Below are 26,941 nucleotides of genomic sequence, written 5' to 3'. Positions count from 1 at the left end.
TCTTTAAGTCTTTATCACCTGCATTTGGGCTGCTCCCCACTCCCCAGGCTCTGCTGTGCCATCCTCTGTCCCCACGGGCAGAGGGCAGTGAAGGTGGCTGCTTTGTGTGGCTGCAGGCTCTGAAATCGTTTGATCCAACGCTGTCCGGGGAGTCATTTGGAAGTTCATTATAGTTCTTACAGTGAAGGCTCCTGGTGTGCTCCTGCTGGAGCGCCTCGTTGCTTGGATTACAGCAGAGCAGGGAGGAGTCCTGCTGGCACAGGCAGGAAATGGTTAAGAGCCCTTCGTATCACCTGGGAAAGCGATGCTTTGATTTTTCAGAGGGCGCTAACATGCTGCACTCCGAGGGAAACAAAGGGAAGGAGATCAGCTATAAGAGTTGCTCCTGGATTTTATTCTCAGCGGCAGCAGCGTGCGAGAGCTGGGTCCTGATGTCTGAAAAATCAGGGATTCTGGGTTAAATATCCTTTTCTTCGCTCAGAAAATGATCTGTGAAGCGGATCTGATTCCAACTGGTGCCTTGAGATAACTTCTTTCAGACTGAGAGGTAAGAACCATACTTACAGCACCGACCCGTTTTAAAGCAGGGAGTTCTTTGCTGAAGCTGTTCCACGGGCAGTGCAAGGAACGCACTCAGAAGTGAGCAAACAGCCGTAAGAAGCCCACAACACTTCCCTTTTCCCTCACGGTGCGTGCTCTGTTTGCTGGTATTCATTCCTGAGCTTAAGAACTGAGAGAACCCTAATGAGCAGGGGAGCGTGTGACCGAGAGCAATGCTTCAGCAACGACAGGAGAGTTTGTCTGTGTTAATGCACTTTTGCACTTGAAGCATTGAGCATCTTATGTTGGTTTCCCTTAAGATGCTTCCTGAACCTTGTTTCTTTGTGCTGCATTGCACTCACAAGGGTTTTTGTTTCTGTGCATGGGTTTTGCTAGCAAAGGGTATGGCTGCTGCCCTGTTTGTGTGCTGGACCCAGAAGGACAGACTGCTTCTGGGGGTGGAACACTGGGATCCCACAGTTTCCACTAATTCTTAGCTTGTATGCAGAGGGACTAATGAGGTCACCCCTTAAAAAGCAATACTGACTTTTTGTGCGTGCCCCAATAGCATCTGTGTTCACTGAAGTTTGACTTACTACAACGTGACTGTGTACTCCAGGCAATCACTATGAGCAAGTACCATGTGAAGGGAAACATCCAAGTGAGAGCCCTGCAAACCCCCCATTTACCTGGGAGATTTAGAACTGAAAGGGAATAGTGCTCTCACTCACAGCAAGGTTAATTGCAGCACATTCATTGAGGTATTTCTTAGTGTCTGTTTCAGTAATGCACAGAAGTTGAGGATTTATTGAGTACTGGTTTCATTTGCTTTGTTTCTGCTTCCAGTGAATACAGGCAGTGCTGGCTGATGCAGGGGTTATTTCCCATTTTGATAAGCTGTGTAGCACAGTGGTGTAACCCTACAGCCTGTGAGTGCTGTGCTACAGATAAGCATCAGTCACTGCAAGAGTGGCCGTGCCAGTTATTCTGGCTATTGCTCACTGTTCCCAGTTTCCTTCCCCCACGCTTTACACAGGCATTGGTTTCATCCTGTGAAGAAGAGGGAAGACTATAACCCAGTTAGAGTTGGTGGATGTCACCTTGGACATGAAGAAAGGCAGCACTGGGACTGTTTACTTCCTGCAAATCACATTCCTCATCACTGTGTTCCTGTTTCTCTATCAAGCAAAGCTTTTTAATCATAGGTAGCTTCCATAAGGCACAGGAGAAGCTGTGGACTTTCAGTTTCAGAGCTACCTGTTCCCATATTCTGCCTGGACAGGAAACTCATTGCCTTTTGGGCAACCCTATTGCCCAATATTAACCCAGTAGGGGTTTGGGAAGCTACGCCATGCTCTGCTCCATCCCATTTTGTTGCTCTGGATCTCAGACTCGGGTGCCCCAGGCAGCAGCTGAAACAAATCACTGCAGCTCAGCGATGGAAATCGAGGCTTGGAAGAAATTATGCACGATTTGCGCTTAAAAGCTGTGATAGTTAGCAAATGTCTGGGGATAGTTGCACTTCAACAAAAGATCACAAACCCAGATTGCCCTATTTGGCATGATTTCTCTTATCCAAAAGTTCTTCTGAGATCCTGACTGTTAAGTGCTTTTGCTTATGTTGGTAGTATCTGATGTTCATTTGCACTGTGCAGTGTGAAAATCCTTTCTATTTCTTTAGCAGGACCATCGATTAAAATGCAGTTTACATATCTTGGGAAAATTCGATATTCAGAAATGTCTTTTCACTGAGTCAGAATGTACTTTTCCATGGAATAAAAGCTCTGGAAAGGAAAGAAAGAAAAAAAGAAAAGCCGTTGGAAACATTGAACAAATTATATTGTCATTTCAACCAGGTTATATAAGGAAGAATGAACTTCAAAGTGAAGGGCTCTGGTGTTTTTTTGTCATATTTTGAGAAAATAAGTGCATTCTTCTGAAACAGTTCAGTTCTATCTGTTCAGCATTTTCCATATGGAGCTCTTTGGGAATGTTCTGTGCTGGCCTGAACTCTGAGTTCCTATTTCACTGAATTGGCCGTTTCACGTTACGTGTTAGAAATGAGTTGTGAAGTTTCTTCTCTTTTTGTCTCCAGCCGTTGGTGTTTCTTCTTGGGTGAACCGAAGGAGGGTTTGTGTCCAATATTCCCACTGCTTTGCAGCTCTACTGCCTTAACTGCTGTCTCCAGTGGTGCAAATATTCACAGTAATCCTCTCGTTTTGAAGAAAACCGGACAAGAAAGAGCTGTGGAATGTAACAGGTTAAAACATAATGTGCCATTAGCTCTGCTGCAGCCTGCAGATTAGAGATCAAGAACTTGCTGGAGTAATTACTGATGGTTTGGATGCTTCCACACGATGCTCTCCCTGTCACTATTACTGTGGTCACATTACACCATACTCCTACAGTCATTTTGTGGTTTTTAAACATTCCTTTCCCTTTAATTGAAAGCACCTTTGTGTGCTAAGCAGAAGGACCTGAGCTCTGCTCAGCAGCACACGCTGAGATGTTGCCCAAATTATAGAGGAAGTGCCACTCAGAGCTGAGATCTGTTTTGCTCTCCTTGAAAGAAGCATTCCCCCAGGACAAGGGCTTACCCTGAGGGGGCAGAATTTGGTATTTTCCTGGATATCCCTCATAGGATAGGATGGGGGTTGGAGCTTGATGATCCTTGAGGTCCCTCCAACCCAAGCCATTCTACGATAGGATCATAGAATCACCAAGGTTGGAAAAGACCTCCAAGATGAGCCAGTCCAACCATCCCCTGTATGACAATCCCTGAAGCACAGTGTCTTGTTCTAATGCCTTTCGGTGTGAATCATCCTTTTCTAGCGCTGTTGGCACCTTGCAGCAATTCATTAAGCCTATTATCCCTCATCCTAACCACTGTGATCACATAGAACAGACACAACCCCATCTCATGACACTCATCCCTTCTCTGTACTAACCAGTACTTCTCTTTTTACTACAGACTGTTTTCTAGCCCTCAAATCTCTACTTTGGGATCTCTGCCCAGTTATCCCATTACCTTTCTTGAGGTGTGTTGCCCCAGACTGGACAGAAGACTTCAGCAGAAGCTGTAACAGACCCAACTGGAGGGAGAGGACTCACAAACTGATCTCAGTGGTGTCAGCAAGATGAATTTCCTCCTGAGCTTTCCTTCTCCACCCTGAGTTGTCCCAAGTTCTTGCTCTCAATGCTGGCAGACGTCTGTTTGTTTTGGTACCTGAGTTATCTGTGCTGTCTCAGCTTCCCTGCAAGTCAAAAAGAAAAGCTTCCATATCCACTTTACCTCCTATTTAGCTATTTTTGGACAAGGGGCACATGCAGAGTAAGTGGAAAACACTCAATGTGTTTGGAAGCCAATTTATAGCTCAGCAAAAGAAAAGAAAGGGACAAGGTATTTTATAAAATAGTGGAGGGCACTACTGCAACTTTTCAGTTTAAACCTAAACCTTTCTTTTGGAATTGCTTAGGGAGAGGTTGGAAGTCTGCCATGCTAGAATAGCCTTACGCTGTAGGAAACCAATAATGCCTCAGTCTCTTCCTGACCCATATAGCTCACAGGTGCTAACTGGGCTGTGCGAGTCTGAGCTGTTAATTTTATAAAGCTTTTCTTAAAAAAAAAAAAAGAAGATTTTACAGGCTGACTTCTTGTGCTCAAACATACCCATGTGAGGATTGCACAGCACTGATTTGCACTATCATTTAACCCCAACTCTCAACATTTGGTTTGCCTGGTATCCACAAACCCCTCGTGGCCATGGAAATTGCATGGTTGTTTTTTTATGTTATGCAGTCAATTGCATTTAGAAGGTAAAATTTATGACAGGATATTGTGTAGGCTGCTTCAAAATTGAATTAATTTCACTTCAGAAGAAAAATCACTGGAAAAAAAGCTGTTCTAAATAGCTTTCGTCATTGTGCTTTTGTATGCCCAAGAGAAATGGGTAAATTCAGCTTAATTTCGCTGCATACATTTATTCCTGGTATTTGTATGATTTCAGGGATTAAGATCTCGTAATGTGATGGAATTCAATAGGTTGGTCGCCCAGGGAGTCATAAGTGATGGAAAAGCATTGAGTTGCATTTGATACAGTAAGGTTTTGCTGTGTGCTGCAGCTCTATTTACAAGCAGAGCTTCCACTGATGCCTTTCATATCAAGGCACAGCAGCACATAGAGCAAAGAACTTTGCTGAGAAAGACTTTTCTCACCCTCCTTTACCATCTAACCCTGAAAATGTTACTGGAACTTCTAGCCCTTAACGTAGCAATGTTTGCTTTCAGGTGTGATAGTCCTCGTAAGCTGAAAAAAATATGTCTATCCGAGGCCTGAAGAAGAAACAACCAAAGACTTTTAAAGTCAAGATTATAACGGTGGATGCTGAGATGGAGTTCAGCTGTGAGGTAAGAGTCCCCATGAGAAACTCTTATTTTCAGCTGGGAGGAATTGTTTGTCCCATCTGAAACTAAGACACTGCTATTCATTATGGCTCTCCAGTCAGTTGGACAGCAGAAAACACCACTGTAGAGCAACGTGGAGGAATCCAAACATAGCAAGTGTTCAGCTGATGGATGAGTTGGGCTGCATCAGGTTCATTAATAAGATTAATTTCTAATCATCCAACAAAAGCAAGAAGTGTGCAAGTACTTAGAGAAGGGCAGTTAGAAAACTGATGTCTATTGGAGCTGGCAATTCTAATGAGAGAGTTGAATGCCTTGTGGGGCATTTAGCATTTAGTTAATTAGGTCACTCAGACAGAGCACATAAATCACAGGCAGCGTATTCCTGTGAATTATGGACGTAGAATACTTGCAGACAGAGTTGTGAAAATAAAGAATTTGGAAATCTTGGTTCAGAGCTCAGAGTCCTTGTTAACAAATCCAGCTTGATGTATTCCTTCCTTTCCTGTCTTTCCTTTCTCCTTTCTTTCTGGGTCGATTCCCTGCTTTCCATCCAAACAGTGCCCAATAGTTTATTTTTTTACCATTAAGTTTAGTGACTGATGATGCGATGAGACAAAATCATCTTTTAATATGTGGCCAGATAGAAGAAACAGATGTGCAGACTCTGCAGTGAAAAGTGAGATATATATACACACACACCACATAGATGTGTGTGTACTTTGGGACATTTAATTCAAGTTTGTTTTTCTGTGTAGCTGGGTTAGTAAATTGCTCTCATTCTGCACCTCCTCCATTAAGTTGCTATTTTTTTTAATACCAGATTAAAAAACAATCCTGGCTAAACTTTGCATTAAGTCCTACTCCTAGAAGACAGGCTCCTGCTCATTTAAATCAGAGGAGCATAAAGGCTTGGCTCGTTGCCACTGGAATAGCTGAGGTGTCTGAAAGCTAGATTTACTCTGATTGTTTGGCATTTCTGCTCTGTGCCCCTTTGATTTCCCCTGACCCACTCCCCAGACTCTCTAATTTGTCTGAAATGTTGAGTAAGATTTTTACAAATATTAATAAAACTTGGCCATGTCCTCAGAGATCAGCAGTACAACCCTCATTCCCTCTGCTCATAAAGTGCCTGATGCTGTGATTAAATGACTGCAGCTTTGAGCACTTGAAGGAAAGGAAGCAGAGCATTACAGCTATTATGCCTTTGCTGCAGGCAATTTTAGGTGTGTTTCACTGGAAAGCTGAAGGTGTGATAACAGTTCTCGGGAGAAAAACAAATGATAACCTGGTTTGCTTGCCTAAAATGCAGCAAGATCATTCAAGATAAATCTATTTTGCTTAATTTTCCTTTTCTCTTCCAGATGAAGTGGAAGGGGAAGGACTTGTTTGACCTGGTGTGCCGAGCGCTTGGCTTAAGGGAGACTTGGTTCTTTGGCTTGCAGTACACAATGAAGGGAATGTGCACCTGGTTAAAGATGGACAAAAAGGTATAGAAAACAGGAATAGTAACCTAGCCATCTTCTACTCTTGAAGGACTTCTTTGTCTTTTTTTTTTTTAAAGCTCGAGATCTAAAGGAACAGGTTAAGTGACAACCCATAATTCCAGATGATTTATGGTTTTAGGACTGAATTTCATAGTGTTAAGCAGTCTGCTTGTATACAGTTAGGTCTAAAGTGTCACCCACCAGTCACCACTACATGCCCTTACTATTAATGCGTTACTCCATTGCCTCCCCTTCTGTACTATGACCAGGCTGCATTAACCACGCTACCTGGTTTCTGATTTTCCTCTGTAATGGTATTCTGAAGTGTTCCTGTACTATTTTTGCTGCTGATTTTGGCTTTATCTTTAAACAGGTCTTAGATCAAGAAATCCCTAAAGAAGACCCCATTAGCTTTCATTTTTTGGCTAAATTCTACCCAGAGAAGGTAGAAGAGGAGCTGTTACAGGAAATTACCCAGCATTTGTTCTTCCTTCAGGTCAGGAATGTTTTTTAACCATGAAATCCTTCTATGTTCATCCTAGGCCCTTTGTATTAGCTTTGATTTTGTTGGCTGCTCTTAGTCTCAGAATGACTCTGCTGGTTTCAGTCATATCATTGTCTCTGTAATAATCTCATTTTTATAAAATACAAACATCCCTCCCAGATACCACAGTTCTACATTCTGGTAAGCTGAATGTTTGACTTCTGCAAGGATTTTGTTCTCATAATGGCTTCCTACTCTTCATGCTAGGGAATGGGAGTTAAATTGCTGGGACCTGCAGTTCTATGTAAACAACTTTTTACACTGTAATGCTATAATGGGATGGAAAGTACCATGATAACAGTGGGGTAGCAGAGTCTTTGGCTACTGCAAATAAGAACAAACCCAAATGCAGCAGGCACACAAATGAAGGAAAAGAGCTGCTTACCTTTCAAAGGCCTCAGGTATGCAGGGAACCTCCAGCAAAATCACCTCACCTCCGCTGCCAGCCCTTAAATGAGGTCTGGGAAGGGGTGGATCCTGGCTCCAGCCCTTCTGGTCACTCAGGTGTATTGCTCGCACCTGAGATCCCCTGGGCTGGCCCTGCCTTCCCACCAGGTGCTCAATCACTGTTTCAGGCCATGACTTAGCAACTTTGGTGCCAATTCCACATCTGGATACTTCAGACTTGTTTAACTTCTAGGAGTCTTTGTTCAAAATAGGAAACAATCCATTCCAGGCTGGCACTGCCTGAAGGACTTTGTCTTTGAAGCTAATGGAGAGAAGGCTGCAAAACTAAACACTTTAGAGATGTTTATTCTGTACCCTGATAAGGTTTGGAATGGTGTAAAGAAAAGCAGATCAGTTATATAAATTAGTGACCACAGAGCAGATTTTTACCAGACTTCCTACTCTTACGGAGTACTGCCTCCAGTTGCCAGACTGGGACTGAATTTCTCCACGTTTTCCCAAAGAGCTGTGGGTTCCCCATCCCTGGAGGTGCACAAGGCCAGGTTGGATGGGGCCCTGGGCATCCTGATCTGATGGGGGACAACCAGCCCATGACTGGGGTTGGGACTGTATGGGCTTTAAGATCCCTTCCAACTCAAGCCATTCTGTGATAAGGTTATCTGCCCTAACTGGACAGTGGTGATTCAGTATAAAGTGAAACCCTCCTTTTTATTGGCTTTAAGAGTTGTCTTGAGGACTGCATCAACTGGTCTGCTCTGGGTGCAGCTAATGTTGGATGAAGAGAGTCTCGAAAGCTTGTCATCGTCCTCTTAGATCTGCTTAGGTCTTAAGTAACCATTCCATAACATAGTTCTTTCACAACGAGAAGGTCTAGAAGAGACCTGCTATTAAATGTATGAACCTATGGAGGGCCTACGCAAGCAATTATGGTGGCAGTTGTGAAGGTGAGGAAGAGGAAAGGAATGGTGATGAGCAGTATGGGGCATTAAGTTTGTTTTACCCATATCAACTGCAGGTGGAACAAGACTCGTGACTGCAATCTATCCCTGAAACTAAAACTCCCAACCTCCTAAAAACAGCCCAAGTGGTTACTGGGAGGTCCTATTGTGTAAGACTATAGAAGGCACAATCACTAGAAAACAAAATACTTTGTAAACACCATGGTGGTTTTTGCAAAATTAAACGTTTCCATGGGACAGAAGCCATCAGAAATAATAAGAGTAACCCCATGCACGCACTGATGCTCACAGCTTTGCAGAGGCAGCTTTCCTGTTTGTCACCGGCATTCCTTTTGTCCCAGAAGTTCAGTGTTCTATGACCTCCGTTAAAAGTAGTTACCTATATAAATAAAGTAAATAAATAATTAAAAAATAATAATAAAATAAAGGTGCCTCAGCCTAGAAGAGGGAAGCTGTGCTGTGGCTAAGGAGCAATAAACCCAGTAACCTGTAGCTGTAACAGTAGGTATACAGGCATTGAGTGTTGGACGGTTGCTTACTTTTTGCCCCAACATCTGTGCCTTCCAGCTTCTCTTCTGAATGCTCTGAATTTTCTGGGTGTTTGCTTTGCTCTGGTATCTGTCAGCAGTATGTGCCTGTGCAAGTAGATTGGATTATGGAATAAAATCAGCCTGCATCTGTAAATAAACAACGCTCATACACTGGTTCCCTGAGGAGGACGTGGTAGCAAAGTAAGGGGGAAATGCTGTTAATCCAGGGGTTCATATACTAATTAAAACTTCATCTAGAACCCTTAACCATTAGGGACTTTGTTTCTTAAGCCAAGTTTGGAAAGGAATGAGAGGGGCAGAACACTTTTCCTAGCCTTTTAATCCTGATTTCACTTTTCTCTCCTCTCCTTCAACCTGCCTCAACTAGCAGATGTACAATTAGCAAATTCTTCTCATTCCAAAGCAGAAAAACAAGAACAGGAACAAATTGGAACTTGCAAAGTTTCCTGTCTGTAAGAACTTCAGATCACACCTGGGTGCTAACAGAACATGTACTGACATCTGGATGCCTACGGATTGCTGCCCTCCTGTCTCAGACTTTGCATATTAATATGGCATAACATCTTTTTGTCAAGACTGTGAATAAATGTAAATCTCTAAAGTGAAGTTTTCTTTAACAATTAGACAATTTGCTCCTTTTGCAAGGATGTTATATTTATAGAACTGATTAAAACCAACAACAAAATGACCCAAAACCAAACCAAAAGGCCTCCAGATGGTTGCAGGGGATTTGTCTCAAGTCGTTCTCAATTCTGAAATGTATTATTTGCACCATGGAATATGAATGCTGGAGCTTTCCAATTTGGAAGAGAAGCCTTTTCATTCTTTCCATTTTAACAGCTCAGAAAGAATTTTCCCTCTGCTATAACTCAGGTTCATATATTGTGCTTACCAGAGACTCAATATAAAGAAAAACTTTCTTGATGGTTCATTTCAGTTCATGGTACCTCCAGTTCCTAAATGTTTCTGTAAAGGCAACTCAGTGCTATCTCAAGTAATTTTTCTTCTTTGGAAATGTATGAGACTGTGCATTATGCAAAATGTTCTTATCTTTGTGCTTGTTAATGGGCCAAGGAGATTACATCTGAGAGGCGGATTTGGGAAGATTAATTTCTTCTTCCTCCTTTGGGTTTCCAGGTAGAATTACCCAATGGATTCAAAATCAAGCAACCTTGTACGAACTGTTACCTCTGATCATGCTTGCACCATAGATTACTGACATGAAAAGAAAGCTAGCAGACTTCCTACCACTTACACTGCGCTTTTATTTTTAAGCCCTGTGTTTATGTTGTGCATATACCACTGTAATTGAATAAATCTAATGTGCTGGGAGGCAGTTTTCCCTTTGTGGGGTGTCCTTTATTCCATCCTTCTGGGAAGCTTGGGAAGATCCTCTTAATGCTTTTCAGTATAATGCATCCGGTGCCATTAGAAATGCAGCTGGACACAGCCCTTAGCAGTCCCATCTGGTTGGACCTGCCTGGGCCAGGTGACCTCTGGAGGTCCCTTCTGACTTAAAACCTGGCTATTTTTTGTGTTGCAAGGCTGCTTTTTATACGCTTTCCAGCAAAGCTACTTTTTTGTGGTTATGGCTATGTAGCCCTTTGATGCTATTTTAGATGGCAAGTCAAATCACTGCTTGGTACAGCATATTTAGTAGGATGGTTTTTAATAACTGAGTAGCTTCTGTATCATTGCTCAGTGCTGAAGGTAAAATCGTTACAGCTTCATTCTGGGTAATGAGTTGGTAATAAAAGGGAGCATGAGAAAGGTCCGTAATTCTACCTGTATGGAGAAACTAAAGCAAAAAGCTTGATGAGGTGAGACCTAAAAAGTCCTCCACCAGTTCATGATAAAGGCTTTTTCCTCTCACTCCAAATTGAACAGTGTGATTGAAAAATACAACAGTTCATAGAATCATGGAAGATCCTGAGTTGGAAGGGCCTCCCTGCATTAACATGGGAGGTTGCCCAATGGCATTGCTATGAACTTGGAATAAAGACACTTCATCTTCCTAAAGGTCCTCAATACATATATATATATATATATAAAATGCAATGCTAAGGTTTCCTTTGTTTCTGAATGTCACTTTATTATTGCTATTATCTCGTAATGGTGCTAGATGGTGCCAAGTTACAGTCTGGGCATGCCTAACTTCATTTCAGCCTGACGTAAGCCCTGACTTTGAGCTGCTTCTTTAACTTGCTCCTATTTTCTCCCCAATTTAGGTTAAGAAACAGATACTGGATGAGGAAATCTATTGTTCTCCGGAGGCAACAGTTTTACTGGCTTCTTATGCTGTTCAAGCCAAGGTTTGTGCACAGCAGTGCTCATATTTTAGCCAAACACATATATATAGTGTGATGTGTCAAATACTGAAGTGTTCAACTTTGCTGTTAAATTGGGTCATGCTGGGAGGCATAACTGCTGCTGGGAAAAAAAGCATTAGATGCCATTAGCTTACCATTACGAGGATTTGGAGAAGAAATTAGTTATGCTGTTTTATGCTATGCTTTCACAGTTTTCTGGGATGTCTTTGGATCTAGCATTTTAATGTCATTTTTCTCCCAGTTGGAGTTATACCCTGTTATAAAAATGTCCATGGACTCAGAGGTGCTGATATCACGAGCAGTGGCAGGGCAGTATTCTTTAGCATCTTTCAGAGCACTGTTACCTTTGTGCCACCAAGAGCCCACGGTTCAGATGAGGGGAGCCTGTTTTCTTGTCCTCACACTGTGTGGAACAACCAAAACAAACTGTTTCATCAAACTACAGCCATCAAGTTCTTCAGCACTCTGTGTCTAACAAGCTGAAGTGTCTTTTTTCTTTTCCCTTGGGACAGTATGGTGACTACGACCCAAACTTTCACGAGCCAGGCTTTCTTGCCCATGATGAACTTTTACCCAAAAGGGTAAGTCTGTATTACATATAGAACCAAAATCTGCATCTCCCCTTTGCTGCAGAGCAGGTGCAGCTTTGGGTCTAACCAGAGCATTAGAAACTGATTGTTTGCCTCCAGTGTGGTGAAATGACTGAGCTGTGAACTCATTGCTGCATTCACAATGCCTGGGAGAGGCAGCACATGTGTTCGTGTCTTCAAAGGAAATCTGCCTCCTTCCTTCCTCCGTAGGTCCTCAGGCAATATCAGCTAACAGCAGAGATGTGGGAAGAAAAGATTACAGCTTGGTATGCTGAGCATAGGGGTATCGCCAGGTATGAAATAATTTCATCTTTTGGAAATGCTGTACTTATCAGTAACTGCTTCTTTGCAGCCTTCAGTGAAATTTGGTTTTTGTAACGGAGCAAAGAGATAACTGGGTTGCAGGCTATGCTTCTAGGAGCATTGCTTCTTATGGAAGGGAAAAAAATCCATTCCCCCAGGGTCAAAGTATCATTGCACGTAGGGCACCATGTGCTTGTAAAGTGGACTAGCTTTGAAGCTGAGAGCTTTCGCAGAGCTTCACAACCTAAAAGTCTAAAATCTGATGGATTTTATACCTTGTAAAATAAATAATAACCATAATAAAAAATCATGGTTCAAAAAGGTGTCAGCGTACTTAGGAGGGGACCACAGCAGTACGGGCATCGAGCCGTAGTTCCAGCACTGAGTTTTGGTGCTACTCCATGTGGATGTTCAGCTGCTTCTAACACATTCAGCATACGTGGAAATTCAATTAAACATGAGGTGGGAGCTGCTGGCACCGGAGGCAGCCTGACCTATTATTTCAGTTCAGTTTTTCGTTGGCTCTTCTAGACGAGCACTGTCTTTCCTGAATGTTTTCCTCAAGACTTGATGCCTCAGTTTGGAGGGAGAGCAGCAGTGAGTGGAGAGGCTCAGCTCCTTTGGACTCTGCCCAAAGCACTCCTTAGAATTTCTCAACCAGCTCTGCTTCCTGAAGGGAATATAAGGAAAATGGCGGTAGAGGAGGACTCCAAGAAGTGATAACGTTGGAGTGGCAGAACTAACCCACAAGGATAAGACTGGACTTGAATTTCAGTAAAGATTGCACTATATGTGACTCAGATCAAAATAGATACAGCCTTGTCTTCTGTAGAGACGGTGTTTTTATTATCCCTTTTCTGTTGAGAGGAAGACAGTGAAATTAAAGAAAGTACAAAGGACTAGAATGGCTGTTCTTTTTGAAATGGGAAATATACTGTCAGGTAGGACAGAAAGATTGGACACAAGTATAATCATCACCTTATTCTCTAGGGATGAAGCTGAGATGAACTACCTGAAAATTGCCCAAGACTTGGAAATGTATGGTGTCAATTATTTTCCCATTGCTGTAAGTGCTGTATTTGAGCAGTTTGCAATTGCTGTAGGTGATGGTAGTGCTGTTCTAAAATCCTTCAGGGAGTTTGGAGCTGGGACTCCTGAGTTCTGCTGTTCCCTGCTGTAGGGAGGCTGTGTAGCAATTGTCCTCACTTGGTTTGCTTGCCTGCTGATAGAGTAGGTGGATACAACAGCAAAGGTTCTGCTCTGTGACTGCACTAAGTTCTTGAATATTTCTGGGTATGTAATGGGAAGAAGGAGGAATAAACTAGAAGTTTGAGCTGCTTTATTCAACTGGGTTTGTTGGCTAGAAGGTGTATTGTAGAAACAGTCATTTCCTAGAAATACAAAGAAATATTGGCGTATTAGAAAAGTGTGGTTCTTGTCTGTGGTTGCTAATGGCACCAGAAAGAGCACTTACTGATATCTGTTGTTTTGCAGCAAAATAAAAACCATACCGATCTCTTGCTTGGAGTTGATGCCAAAGGTATTCACATCTACAGCATCAACAACAGGTTCTCTCCAAACAAGTCGTTTGAGTGGAGTGCTATCAGAAACATTTCCTATAGTGAGAAGGAGGTAGGCTGGGTCTGATATATTATTCTTTTAATATGGGCGAGGGTGTGGACTGGGATTCTTGGAACAGGCTGAAAGCAGCCTCTGTTTAAATAATTTGGGGGAGGGGGGAAATCCTAGGGAGCTTTGTTCCGAAAACTAACAGACTTGTCCTTCTGATGTGCTGCGTAATCTCGGTTCCCCTCAGAGCCCAGGGCAGCTCTCAGCTCCCCAGAGAGAGCCCGCTTTTCTGGTTCCTTCCCTGCTGCTCGCCCTTTGCAAAACAAGTGTTGGTCTCCATCAAAGATAGATATTACCAGCATCCCCGTGGCTGGCTTCGGTTATCTCAGCGGGGATTAGATGATCCATAAAGACTTAATGCCATTTTTGCGTGCTGAAGTTATCCCTGTAAATGAGGTCTGAAGCACGCTGGCAAGCGGAGGCATGCAGGGAGATGCAGACGTTTCTCTGCCTGAATGTTTCCAGTGTATCAGCGCGTGGTTTCAGCCTTCAGCACTGCCCTTCCATTACAATTCCACTGAGATTTCAGAGCCCGTCTTCTACTTGCAGAAAGCACGGTGGGGAATGGGTGAAATTTGGAGCCCTTTCAAACCCTGTGGCTACACGGTAGGCTGTAGCCAGGAAAACAAAACCCGAACATCACATCAGCACCAGCATACCTGGGATTTGCCAGCCAGAGGACAGCATGGTCTTTTCCTTTCTTCCTTTGGGCCTCCTGAAAAACAAAACAGCAACCCCAAGAAACAGGATGAGATGTGCTGTCCAGACTGACACGTGCATACAACAGGCAGGGCAGCCTACAGGAGAGTTCTACCTGCAAAGAATTTCGTTTCCTTGGCTTTACATTTCCCCTCTGGTCTGTGAATAACTCCCTGTTGTTGGGGAATTGGGCAGCCCTCTATTAAAGCTCTGCTTTATTTGCTACCCCATTCACAGCCCTGCTCCTCACAAGGCAGCGCTCTCCATCAGTTGTTACCTGCAGGCTGGAACGAGCCGTAGTACGTTAAGATCCTGGTGACTCAGAGGGCTTGAAATTATACGCTGCATTGCAAATGAATTACAGGAATAGAGTGCTAACTCGTGAGTCACAGAGAGAAGGATCTTAAAGAATGGGGCTGTTTTTTATTATGCAGCCAAACCCAGCGCAGCACATAAAGTAAAACAGCGCGTACTGACCTGGCAGCATGAAAAACCTTTTATCTCTTCTGGAAACAGCTTGGGAGATAGGAGTGAAAATGTGAGAAAGCAGAAGCTCTAGCACTGTTATCTCGTGGTCAGAAGAACAAATCCTTCAGGCCTTTGTGATATGTTTTGTTTGCACCTGAAGTGGTTGGGATTCAGGGCAGGGTTTGACATCTCCCTTACTTTCATACCCAGAAATCAGATTCTTAGCAATGCATTCTGTTTTTCCTGATAGCCGCTGCGTGTTCCAGTGCTCTCAGTACGGTTTGCAAGGCACAGGTGGTACTGTTATGAAAAATATCATCCAAACTGGCATCAGATGTGGCTCTGTGGGAGGCTTTATCTTCCAAAATGGCCTGTATAAAGAGAGCAGCCCTGGTTCTGATTCCTGTGAGCAAAGCACTTGGAATCGCTCTCCCTGTGTTTGTGGCATAAATCGCTGCTTCCCTGGAGAGAAGTGGAGATGGGCAAAAGTTTGCATTAGTATTAATAGCTTCAGCTTTGTTTGTCCTTTTCACTGCTTCCTCTCATTTTTTTCCCCTTCTATCTGGACAGTTAACCATTAAACCTCTTGACAAAAAAGCAGAAGTCTTCAAGTTCTTTTCCTCTCAGCTCAAGGTAAACAAATTGGTAAGTGTCCTGTTTTCCTCCTCTAGAACTGGGCTGGCAATACTGAGTTTGTAAACCTGTGCAGAGGCCAGGGAGCATTGAGTTTCAGCACATGTTTTCCATAGGATTCTTCTGTCTGGGAAGTCAGGGTGTGTATGGTTGTCCTCTCTCTGTGTTGGCAGAGGAGACGTTGGGTGAAAAGTGAGATACAAAGGAAGGCCCAGATTGCAAAGGGAAATGCAGGTGCAGGGAGGGGAGGGTGTAGTGCATGTGGCACTGAGGGATGTGGTTAGTGGGCATGGTGGGGATGGGTTGATGGTTGGACTTGGTGATCTTAGAGGTCTTTCCCAACCTTTATGGTTCTACAAAAGGGGCAAAACCACTGCAGCATCGGCCTATCTGACTCCTGGTGGGTATTAATTGACTTCTGCCTCTCTTTTTCTGAGAGGAGCATCAAGGATTGGGTCCTAATCAGCTGGTTCATTCTGTCATCCCTGGCTGCTTCCTAGCACAGCCAGAGGGGCTGGACCATTTCTCATTGAGCTTGTGGAGGGGCCATCACAAGGTGACCGTTCCCACACAGCTATCTCTTGGCTTTGACCCATTGCCTGTTCTTTATCAGGAAACTGAAACCAGACAGGGATGAGGGATGCAAAGAGAAGCCCTCAAGCTGTGATGAACTTTTCTAAACTATTATAAATCTGGGTATCCGCCTGCCCTGGATATCGCTTTCCTTGGAAGGGAAGCAACTGCCAGCACTTGTGCTGGAGTGAGAAATGTCAGATTCTGTCCTGTCAGGCTGCTGTGGGGCTCTTTTTCCCCCTGGATGGGGTGCAGTTCTGTCACAGTCACATTTTCTTTCCTTTTTTGATCCAGATTCTGCAGTTGTGCATTGGAAACCACGACCTATTTATGAGGAGAAGAAAAGTGGATTCAATAGAGATTCAGCAAATGAAAGCACAAGCCAGGGAAGAAAAGGCCAGAAAAAAGGTACATTTTCTGCTCCTCTGTTACTGAAAATGCTGATTATTATTCCAGCTGGTGCCCTTGCTGTCCATGCGTTGCATCAATATGTGTGCAGGAGGTGAGAAAGCACAGAAGAATTAAGTGTGGGAACAGCTCTATGTGTGCATGCAGCACCTGGAGATGTAAGTGATGTTTGTGAAACCAAATAGGAGATCAGAAAGATTTGGGGTACACAGCAGATCGATCCAAGCGTTCTCCCAGCAGTCTGAAATAACTGGTGTTACCAGTTAGTGGAGTTCATTTCTGCTGCAGTGTAAGTAGCTTCAGCACTGCATCTCTGCTGAATGTCAGCTCACCAGCTTGAGAGCAGTCCGTCCTCCATTAGATTAGTTTCCTATGCTGCCTCAGGCCCAGATGCGATTCTGCTGCAAACCCACAAATGTGGTATTTTTCTTTCCAGATGGAGAATCAAAGGCTGGCCAGGGAGAAGCAGCTCCGAGAAGAAGCTGAGCGAGCCAAAGAAGAGCTGGAAAGGCGGCTTTTCCAGCTGGAAGACGAAGCCAGGCAGGCCAATGAGGCCCTGGTGAGTAGCACGCCAGCTGAATATTCCTGTGCTTGAAGGGCTTTCTTGGTTTGGGAGCTCTTTTCTTTTCTAGAAGTTGTGGCTTACACAAAGTGGGAGAGTTTCTGAAGGAAGTAACGTTGTGGGCTGAAACTGGGAGAAGAGGGCTTGTTGCATGTTGCACTTGGCACTGACAACTGGAGGGATCAACCTCTGCCAATTTTTGGTTGATGTCTCTGTCCATCCCAGAACAACAGTCTCCTTGCTGCGTAGAGGTGAGAAGCAGGACGGAAGATAAGCAATTCTAGAGCAGTGGAGTAATACCAAACCCTTCAGTTGTTTTTACTTTAAGGATTAACATTTCTATCCCTTGAGCTGTTGACAAAAATCATCTTCTTCCTGACTGACGTCAGGGATGAAATTGAAGATGCTAGGCAAGGTAACTACAACAAATTGTTTCCTCTTAGCTTCGATCCCAGGAAACTGCAGAGCTGCTGGCTGAGAAAGCTCAGATTGCAGAAGAAGAGGCGAAACTGCTGGCCCAGAATGCTGCAGAAGCAGAGCAAGAGCGGCAGAGGTTGGAGATAACAGCTCTGAAAACCAAGGAGGAGAAACGCCTGATGGAGCAAAAGATGCGGGAGGCAGAATTGATAGCAGTGAAGCTGGTGAAGGAGTCTGACCGGAGGTTAGATTTGCTTGAGCTGGGAATCTGTGGCCCCTCCTGAATTGCCTGAATGGAGAGAGTGCTATTTTAGTCAAATCAGGAGTGTGGGGGTGAGAGCACAGTAAGGAAGGACTTTTCCCAAGGTCTGTCGTGCTCTGTCTCTGTACTGAAAATCACCAACGATTCATGTCAGAATACTTGTTTTGCAGAGCCAAGGAAGCGGAGCATCTGAAACAAGATCTACATGAAGCCAGAGAGGCTGAACGGAAAGCAAAGCAAAAACTCTTTGACATAACCAGGCTCAATTATCCTGTAAGTTTCTTTTCTTGGCACCACTTCATCTTGGGAGATAATCAGATGTTGGCATGTTTGTAGCCTCGTCAGGGTAGGTTGTGTCACGTTCCATCTAGCTGTGGGACAAACACCTACAGGACCAGCTGCTGACTGAACACAGTGCAGCTGTGATTGAAGTTGTATTTGTTCAGGGCAATGAGTCTAGAAGTTGAAGGTGAGATAAATATTAAAAAACAAACCCACCACCAACAAAAACTGAACCAAACAAAACCAAAACCAATTATTAAACAACCAGGTGTTGTTAGTAACTGGGGAGCAGAGATGGTCTTGCCTGCATTCATGCTTAATGCTGACTCTGTGCCATCTCAGTCAGGCAGTATGTTGTGAAGGTGGTTGTACTGAACCAGCTGTGTTGTCCTGACATGTGAATTGCATGTGAATGTCTTCAGGCAAAGCAAGAAGGTGATGCAAGTGCTGTGTGCCCCCAGTTCCTCTTCTGCTCCACTCTTGCTGAGAATGGATTCCCATTCTTAGCTAGAATTAAGGAACACTGCAGTCCAGATATTTCTCTGGACTTGGATGTGTGGCTTGTGGATTGTGGCAGTTCATCTGGGGCCGCTCAGGTAGATGGAAAGGGCTTCAGGAACATTTGTTTCTCATAACCCATGGTACCTCATGGAATGGCTCAGCATGGCACTCTTGAAGAAGCTGGTGAGAAATCCAAAGTCAAACAGTCAGATCTTACCAACAGTGCTTGTTTTGGCTCTTTCAGCACATGGTCAAGTACCCACACTACTTGCCAACTGACACCAGAGATGCCAACTTTGACAAAGGGTCCATCAAGCTGGATTTGAAGGACATTGACCTCAAGAGACTGTCCTTCGAGATAGAGCGAGAGAGGTATCGATATGCTTGTGGTGCAAATAAAGAGGAATATATTAATTGTGGAAAGTACAGAAAAGAAAAATTCCTTGGGAATCAACAGGTCACATCCTTAACACCTCAGGACAGTGTTCTTGTTGTACGTATGACTGGAGGCCTTTTACTGAACTGGTGCAGGTTATGTCTCTGTAAGACTTGCTGTTTTACACACAGGAAGAGTTTCAAGGTGGCATCAAACCATGGCAGGTCCAGAACCCTCTTGTCTTAAAGACTGTGATGTCAAGCACAAAGCAGTTTGTTTGAGTAACAGCAAATTAGAGGACAGAAGTTTCCCTCTAGTGTTAGAGTATGGTATTGGTTTGATTCACAGGCTTTTCCTCTTGGTCTAGAGGGAAATTCTTGGTTAGAAAGTGAATACTGAGGGGTGAAAGTGAACTTCCTTCTCACTGGAGCAGAGAAGTGAGGCTGACATGTAACAGACTTAATTTTGCCTATATATATATATATATAAAAGGCAAGATTATGCAAAGATCTCCTCTCCTCGTTACCTCATTCTTGAGTTCTGTTGTGCTAGTAAGCCTTTTGTCTCTGATGTGTGGACTGCAGGCTGGATTACTTAGAAAAGAGCAAAAAATTTGAAGATCGACTGAAAGAACTGAAGTCTGAAATCCATGCTTTGAAACTAGAAGAAAAACAGTCTGGGCTTTACTCTCACTGGAATGAAGTATTGGGATCCTTGGATCGCTCCTTAGGAAATGTATGTAACCTAAATTCCTGCCACTTCTTTAAGCATGGTGTGGTCTCTTGTGGTTTACATCACATTCTTATTCATGTGCTTTGTGGTTGCTATTAATCTGTTGTAAAAGTCTTGGCTTTCTTTTTGATTCAGACAGCCAAGAATTAAACTCAGATTTTGGTCAGAAGTCTCTTGTTATATACAGAAACATTCATCCTGAACCAGGGCAAGGATGAGGGCTGTCTTTGCTTCCCCATACATAATAAAAGTGACCCTGGGTAAATTGTTTCAGAGAGAAGGGAGAATGGAAAAACTGAGGGAGGATGACCTGTATTCTCTGGCAATGCATTTTATGTTCTTTTTGGCTTAATGAATGTTGATGTAGAGAGGGCATTAAATTTCCATGTGCTCTTTTCTTTTAAAGATCCCATTGTGGATGAAAACCTTTGAAACTGGCGATTCATCAGATATAAATCTTCGTAGGCCTTTCCCTACTTACTCGTTAAGTCCTACAAGCAGCTGGCCTTGTACCAACAAAATCCAACACATGGTGCCAGTGCAGAAGTCATCTTTTCAAACCAATTCCATGATTGCCAACAGTGTGGGCACAGGAACCAGAAAACAGGTTGTAAAGGTAAGCAGATAAGTAAATTCCCAAATATTGATCAGAGGTTTAGAGTTCAGAGTAGTAAAGTGTGGTTGGCTTTATAGAATCATAGAATTGCTCAGGTTGGAAAACACCTTCAAGATCATCAAAGTTTAACCACAAACGGTTCCACAAATGGGACTGGTTTATCCAACTCTGCCCACCTCTCAAACAACAGGTCACAAAGCAAGGCTGTTCCACAACTGTGGAGGTCCTTCACTGAAGCACCATTCTATAACTTCGAGGCCACGTGTTTTTTCTCTCATATGATCTAAGCTGGAATACAGAACTTTAAGTCTTGGTAAATGAAAGTGATGCCCATGTGCAGTAGAATTTGTTAACTTTTATTTCTATCAGCCAGGCTTGGAAATGAGGATGTGCTCTGAGAGAACTTAGAACAAGAATCCTATAGAAATAATGAATTGGGTCTTACAAAATAAAGTCAACCCATTTTTCTTCTTGACTGGAGTGAAGAATAAATACAGTATGTGTTCAAGAAGAGCTGTAGGAATGTACAGTCCTGAGCATCTGGAAAGAAGTCAGCTTTCTCCCAGCAATGCTAATTGTGTCAAGTATTGGGAGTAAAGAAACCCTGATGTATTTTAATAAGCAAAACTGGGGGTTTGCAGGATCAGTTAGAAGTTCTGGCATATAATTTTCAAGATCTGAACGTTTGGGGTTGTGGGCTTAAAACTAGAAGGAAAACAGTTCAGTGTAGCAACAACTGAGGAAGCTGTTCTTTCTATTGCAAATAACAAACAAATGTTTTAAGACTAACCTGACCCCTAGCAGGGCTAAGGCAAAGAGATCTGTTTCAAGAGGGAAGATAAAGCCATCACAGGGCATCTTGTAAAAGACTCTGGTCAGATGAAAAGGAAAAATTGGGCCAAGGCAAAGTAGGTTTTGTTTCAGTAGGAGTTCAGAGCGGAACTAATTTTTTCCCATTTGGTTTGCATGTAGGTTCAGCAGCATGACTCAGATGTGATCTACATTTGAAGAGCCTCGTTTCCTTACCAGACTGGTGGAACCTGATGGCATCTGTTTGGCTGCCGCAAAATGGCACCCACATGAGAACAGTGGTGCAGCTCTGTCTCCCGACAGTCATCAGCATAGAGATGTGGTTCTATGCGTAGCGGTGCCATTTGGCTTCCCAGCAGGTCACGTGAGCTGGGAGCACAATAACTGCCAGTGTAAAATGGCTCATGGCTTTGGGTACAGTGGTAACCATACACCCAAAGGAGCATTGTTTACTTTTTAATGCACTTTTGAAAAAACACTTTATACTTCTAAGCCTTCCTCCCCTAGGTTAATTCTACACACTGACTTACCAAGGTGGTTCCTTTTGTGTAGAAAGGATGCTAGGTGTCCGGGAGACGTTTGGGATGAGAAGAAAAGCTGTCCCTCAGCTTGGTTTTCACCTACACAATAGATTGGTTCTGGTTTGGGTCCTGTCCATGGGACGTGACTCTTACGGAACCACTCAACCTTGTAGTGTTTGCCTGCCAAATATTTTCCTTTTCCTCCCCAAATGTTTCTCTGTTCACTTAATTGATTTTCATTTCTCTGTGAGAAATCTCAGCGTGTAATTCCAGATGTAGAATTGGACATCTTCAAATACCTCTTGTTCCTGGGGGAATCCTTTGTTTGGAATGCAAAGCTTCTGTTCTCTCTACATTTCCAACTAGACCGAGCACTTTCTGTTGCTTGCCGCTCCAGCACACTTTGCATACATTCCCTCGTTTCCCAGCTCGGTGTGACACAGCTTCCAAATGAGACAAAGACAAAAGACGTGAGTGGTGTCTGCTAAAGTTGGACTTGCTTCTGATGGAGAGGTGCGTGCAGCAAAATATCTCCCTCATTAGGAAAACCTGCTCATATTTTCTCGTTTTGTGTGTGTTTTTAAATGTCTGCTTCACCAATAAATCTGCAGCCTGAGGACTGTGGGGAAGCAGGCGATACGCAGCTGTAGCTAACGTAGTAGCACAGTTGAGCATGTGAGATATGGTGTAAAAAATAGATGCTAATGGTAAATATCTAGTTCCAAAAGCTAAGACTAAAGAAGGTACACGAAATAAAAAGCTTCAATTTTCACTTGCTAGTAACAGCTTTGAACTGAGTGGTGTGTCAATATTGCAACAGCATTAACAAGGCAACTTGCAAGAACAAACATGCAAATCCCCTCTGTATACATCTACAACAGGCTGAACACAGTGGGGGATAGCATCCATAGCCAGCTCTCTGCTCAGACTTCTAACAGTCATGACAGTTACACGGTGAGATACACGTAACTGCTATCTGCAATCCTGTCCTGCTGTCTGTTCTCCCAGCCTTAAGAGTGGCTGCTGCTGCTGCTGGCAGGAGGAAGGAAGGGTGATGGGAAGCATGGAGTGGTTTGAGTTGCAAGGGGCCCTTAAAGGCCATCTGGTCCCATTCCCTGCAATGCACAGGGACACCCACAGCTCCATTAGTGCTCAGAGGCCCTCCAGTCTGACCCTGGGGGTGTGCAGGGATGGGGCCCCACCACCCCCTGGGCAGCCTGGGTCAGTGCCTCACTGCCCTGTCTGTAAACAACTTCATCCTGATATCCAGTCTAAATCTCTTCATGGCTCTGATATTTTTACAGGTTATTGCGTACATAGGCAGATGCTACGAAAGCCCCAGTGTTGGGCTGGTGGCATTGGCCAGAAATGGACAGTGATGAGACAGGAAACAGTCTTAGTGGAAAAGAATAAAAAGCAATTCTGGACTTGTCATTCTCAGCTCCTGCATGGGGAGAGGATCGGGGTGAAAAGTGCCCGGACTTCCCCGTCCTCCAGTTTCCTCTTTTTGGTCCTGATGTAAATAACAAAGCTTATACCCTTATCCTTCCTTTCCCTGTCGTATTTGAGCTGTGTCATGGGATGGGGCAGGAGGGAAGTGAAATGCTCCACAGCCATGTTTTATTCATTTCTTTGGACTCAATTGGTAAAAATCCTGCGTGCCACAGTGCAAGGGAGGACAGAGTCCCACTGCTGCCAGATTGAAAGCAAGCCTATCTGCACAAGCTGTTCTCAGCCTGCAGGCTTAGAGGTCTTCTATCTGTGCATTGCTCTTCTGCAGCACCACGTACCTGTACAGATGTTTGAAAGGTGATTAACAAAAAGGCAAGAAATTATAGCAGAAAACCCAGTGAATGCAGAGGTACCCGTCTGTTGCTGGGAAGGCACTGCAAAGAGAAGTTTGCTTAAAACCTGAGTAGGTACTTGAGCAATTGTGCTTGGATATTGGTGCTTCTGATGCTCATCCTCACTCGTAGTGTTGGCTGCCTCCTCAAACAATGACAGCTATGTTGAGAGTGTGGGGTTTTCCTTCCTTTGGAGAAAGTGAGAAGTGTGAGCCCTGAATTCCCCCAGGGCAAAGTGGAGAACAAAGATACACTGCTCTAATCAGTCATTGCAAGATTTGTCATCCGAAAGAGCAAGGTGTTCATTGGGGGATGCTGCCAGCAGCTTTGAACGTTTGGGGCTGGAGATGCAGCTGATTGTGGTGATGGTCTGTGGACCTGCAGGCAGCAGATGGTGCTGAAGTGCAGCCTGTTCAGATGTGCTCCTCATCAGCTCAGATCAGCTGGGCTAGGAGGCCCTACATTACTGCTTGACCATGTCTGCCGATCTCTACGTTCCCACACCAACCTGAGCTTGCTGTTGTTCTCTTCCTGGAGTTTAACCTGTCATAATTTTTAATGGGAATTCAAGATGTGTAAGTGCTATAGTCTGAGGAGTGACTATTACATGCACAGCTTAGTCCCATGGGTATGAGCTAGCTCCCAGTGTTGCAGAAATGTCCTCTAATAGTCCTGACACATAATTGTGTCAGAAGAAGTAGAAGCTGTGGGTGCCCCATCCCTGGAGGTGACCAAGGGTGGGCTGGAGGGGCCCTGGGCAGCCTGAGCTGCTGGGGGGCACCCAGGTCTTGGCAGGGGTTTGGTACCGGGTGGTCTTTAAGGTCCCTTCCAACCCAAGCCATTCTAGGATTCTATGGTTGTCATCATTTGACTTTGAAAAGGGCCTTCTGAGTGGATCTCTGAATGGATTTCTGAGGGTGAAAATGGATCTTCTGAGTGAGCCAGAAGCCTGTGGGACCCCGCAGGTCCTGTGCTGCTTGATATTTTCTTTAGTGCTCTTTGATACAAATACAGGCCTGTTAAATTTGCAGAGTATGGAAGCGCAGTGAGTGATCTAAAGAGGGCTTGAGAACAGTACAAGTACATAAAGGACTACTAAAGAGGGGCTATATGATAGAGGGGGACAGACTCTTGAGCAGGGTCAGTTGTGATAGGACAAGGGGAAATAGCTTCAAACTAACAGAAGGGAGATTTAGAATGGATGTAAGGAAGAAGTTGTTTCCAATAGGGGCGGTGAGACACTGCAAAGGCTGCCCAGACAGGACCAGAGCCCATCCCTGCACACCCCCAGGGTCAGGCTGGAGGGCTGTGAGCACTGATGGGGCTGTGGGTGCCCGTGTGCACTGCAGGCAGTGGGACCAGATGGCCTTTAAGGGCCCTTTCTTTCTCAAACCATTCTGTGATTCTCTGATTCTATTGCAAGGAAGACTGAACAAACTGAACGTGCTGGTTAAGAAGTGATACTCTGGTGTCATACTAAAACCAAAAATGGAAGAAGAAAATATAGCAGCAGGGAGGGAATGCTAGCAGAGTGAGGAAGTCTGTTCCTGGAGTGAGCCTTTGTCTTCTGTGTGGAAGGTGAAGACTTTCTACAGCCCTGTTTTCTCTGTTTCTCTGAAAAAACCACTTGCTCTGACCCTGAGGGGCTCTCCCTGCCTTCATTAAGAGCACAGATAGAAAACCACATGCTCTTACTCAGCTGGTTGCTCCTGATCTGAGCTGTAAGAGTGAAGAACAGGTTAGTTGTCTCTGAACTTCATCCAGTGTTAGCAAACGAGGGTTGCATGCAGTTCCTGCCTGATCTGCTGAGGCATTACTGCTCTCCCCAAATCCAGCTGCACTTCTGTGTGTGCCCTGGCTCCTGAGCCCACTGTGCTGAGGCATCTCAGCATCTTCAGAGCCACCACATCCTCTCTGTATCCTCTGATTTACCCAGGGATCTGCTGTGAAGATCAGCCAGTCTGTATTCACCTTGCTGAGCTGCAGGGTTAACCCAGCACCACAAGGTGGGTGCTGCAGCCTCCTGAGTCATCTGCCCTTGACCTTTTCCTCCCTGCGCTGCTGTTTTTAGGGAGCCCAGTCATCCGCAGTGTGATGAGTTCACATCCTGTCTTTGCTGGCTGCTGTTGCAGAATTACTCTCAGGCTTCTTCCTCTTCTTCCTTGCAAGCAGGCTGTCAGCCCTGCAGCTCTTTTCAGCAGCAGAGGCTGTGCTGCTGCCTCACTCCTGCCTAGCCATGTGCACTCTGAGCCAGTAGGATCCGTTGTGGTTTCTTGTGCCTGAGATTTTTACTCTCTGTTGCTGGGGGCGGCTGCAAACTCCCTGTGTCCTTCTGTACCCAAACATCCCTGCACTCATGTTTAAACCTCAGGACTTGAAGGGCATTAAGCCAGAACCCCCATTTTGAATGTTGTGTCACAAACATGGTTGGAGATCTCAGAACGTAAACCCGTGAATGAGGCCTTGGAAAGGGACCTTTGGGAGCAGGGCTTGGGGCTGAGCCACACAGGCTGTACTTACCCTGCTCTCACCTCTGTGGGCAGCAGTTCCCCCTCTTTTATCTCAAGCTCATGATGTGGAATTGAGTCTGAGCATGACCCCACTCCAGCTTCTCCCTTATTCCTTCAAGGGATGGGCTGTGGGGCTGGCATGGAGCAGGACTGGCCTGGCACCCACAGAGCAGCTCTCCAGCAATCAGGACAGCTTAGAAGCGAGGCACATCTGGGCTGGGACACCTTTCCCCACTAACATCTGCATAAATGGTGGTCTCTAAGTGGGTACATGGGTGTGTAGGGCAAAAGCAGCACAGCCAGGCCTGCTCCGATCGCTGTGTGGCATTAGTCCTAGTGGCACATCTGTGGGTAAAGGATGGCTCTAGGTGAAACACTGAGCTATGTGTTGTTATTTCTGGTTTCCTGCACTCTCTGGGGCTCCTTTCTGTTGCCCTGCAAAGCAAATCTGATGTTAGGAAGAAATTTTTTGCTCAGAGGGTGGTGAGGCCCTGGCACTGCTGCCTGGAGCTGTGGGTGCCACATCCCCAGAGGTGCTCAAGGCCATGGACGGGGCCCTGGGCAGCCTGAGCTGGTGGGGGGGGGGATGAGCCCACAGCAGGGGTTGGAAATGGATGTTCCTTAAGGTCCTCTCCATGATTCTATGATTTCACGGGGATGAGGATCAGCATTATGGAGCCCAGCCCTGGGGCTGCGTGGAGATGCCTTGATTGGGGTAAAGAGCAGCTTTCACACCAAAGAACACTTTGAATCAGGAGCAACACCTCTCCTTAGTGTCATTCTGTAGGATCAGAGTTACACCCAGCAGGGATATGGCATGAGGCCTGCAGGAAGGAGCTGCCCCTGAGGGGCAGTAAAGGGCTGACGCCCCCTATTACTCCAAGCTTGGTCCTAAAAGTAAAGGCAAGGTGCAACAGCTTGGCTGATGAGTTGTAACCCCCTGTGCTCTCCCTCAGAGGCTCATGGAAGGAAAGAAAAGAA

The 26,941-nt window shown here is 44.7% G+C and overlaps 1 protein-coding gene across 3 annotated transcripts; it reads left to right on the top strand.

Moving 5' to 3' along the window:
* The first annotated feature begins 337 nt into the window (after nt 1–337).
* NF2L (neurofibromin 2-like) lies at nt 338–22,378 on the top strand. Of its 3 annotated transcripts, none has more exons than XM_040650375.2 (19): nt 338–547; nt 3,512–3,762; nt 4,829–4,948; nt 6,310–6,435; nt 6,806–6,928; nt 11,123–11,206; nt 11,737–11,805; nt 12,025–12,107; nt 13,108–13,183; nt 13,612–13,749; nt 15,484–15,558; nt 16,414–16,527; nt 16,964–17,086; nt 17,533–17,750; nt 17,939–18,041; nt 18,796–18,923; nt 19,512–19,662; nt 20,066–20,275; nt 21,248–22,378. In XM_040650375.2, exons 3-19 carry the CDS (start codon nt 4,859–4,861, stop codon nt 21,281–21,283), a joined length of 1,947 nt encoding a protein of 648 aa, XP_040506309.1. In that variant the 5' UTR covers nt 338–547; nt 3,512–3,762; nt 4,829–4,858; the 3' UTR covers nt 21,284–22,378. The 3 variants fall into 3 exon arrangements, with proteins under 3 accessions (XP_040506309.1, XP_040506310.1, XP_004946574.1); XM_040650376.2 differs by having other exon boundaries at nt 3,512–3,871; XM_004946517.5 differs by lacking the exon at nt 3,512–3,762.
* Nucleotides 22,379–26,941: the final 4,563 nt, after the last annotated feature.

Source organism: Gallus gallus, chromosome 19, assembly GCF_016699485.2.
Source record: "Gallus gallus isolate bGalGal1 chromosome 19, bGalGal1.mat.broiler.GRCg7b, whole genome shotgun sequence".
Taxonomy (NCBI): Eukaryota; Metazoa; Chordata; class Aves; order Galliformes; family Phasianidae; genus Gallus; species Gallus gallus.
The sequence above is the reverse complement of the archived record's forward strand: the minus strand, read 5'-3'. Positions and strand labels throughout refer to the sequence as shown.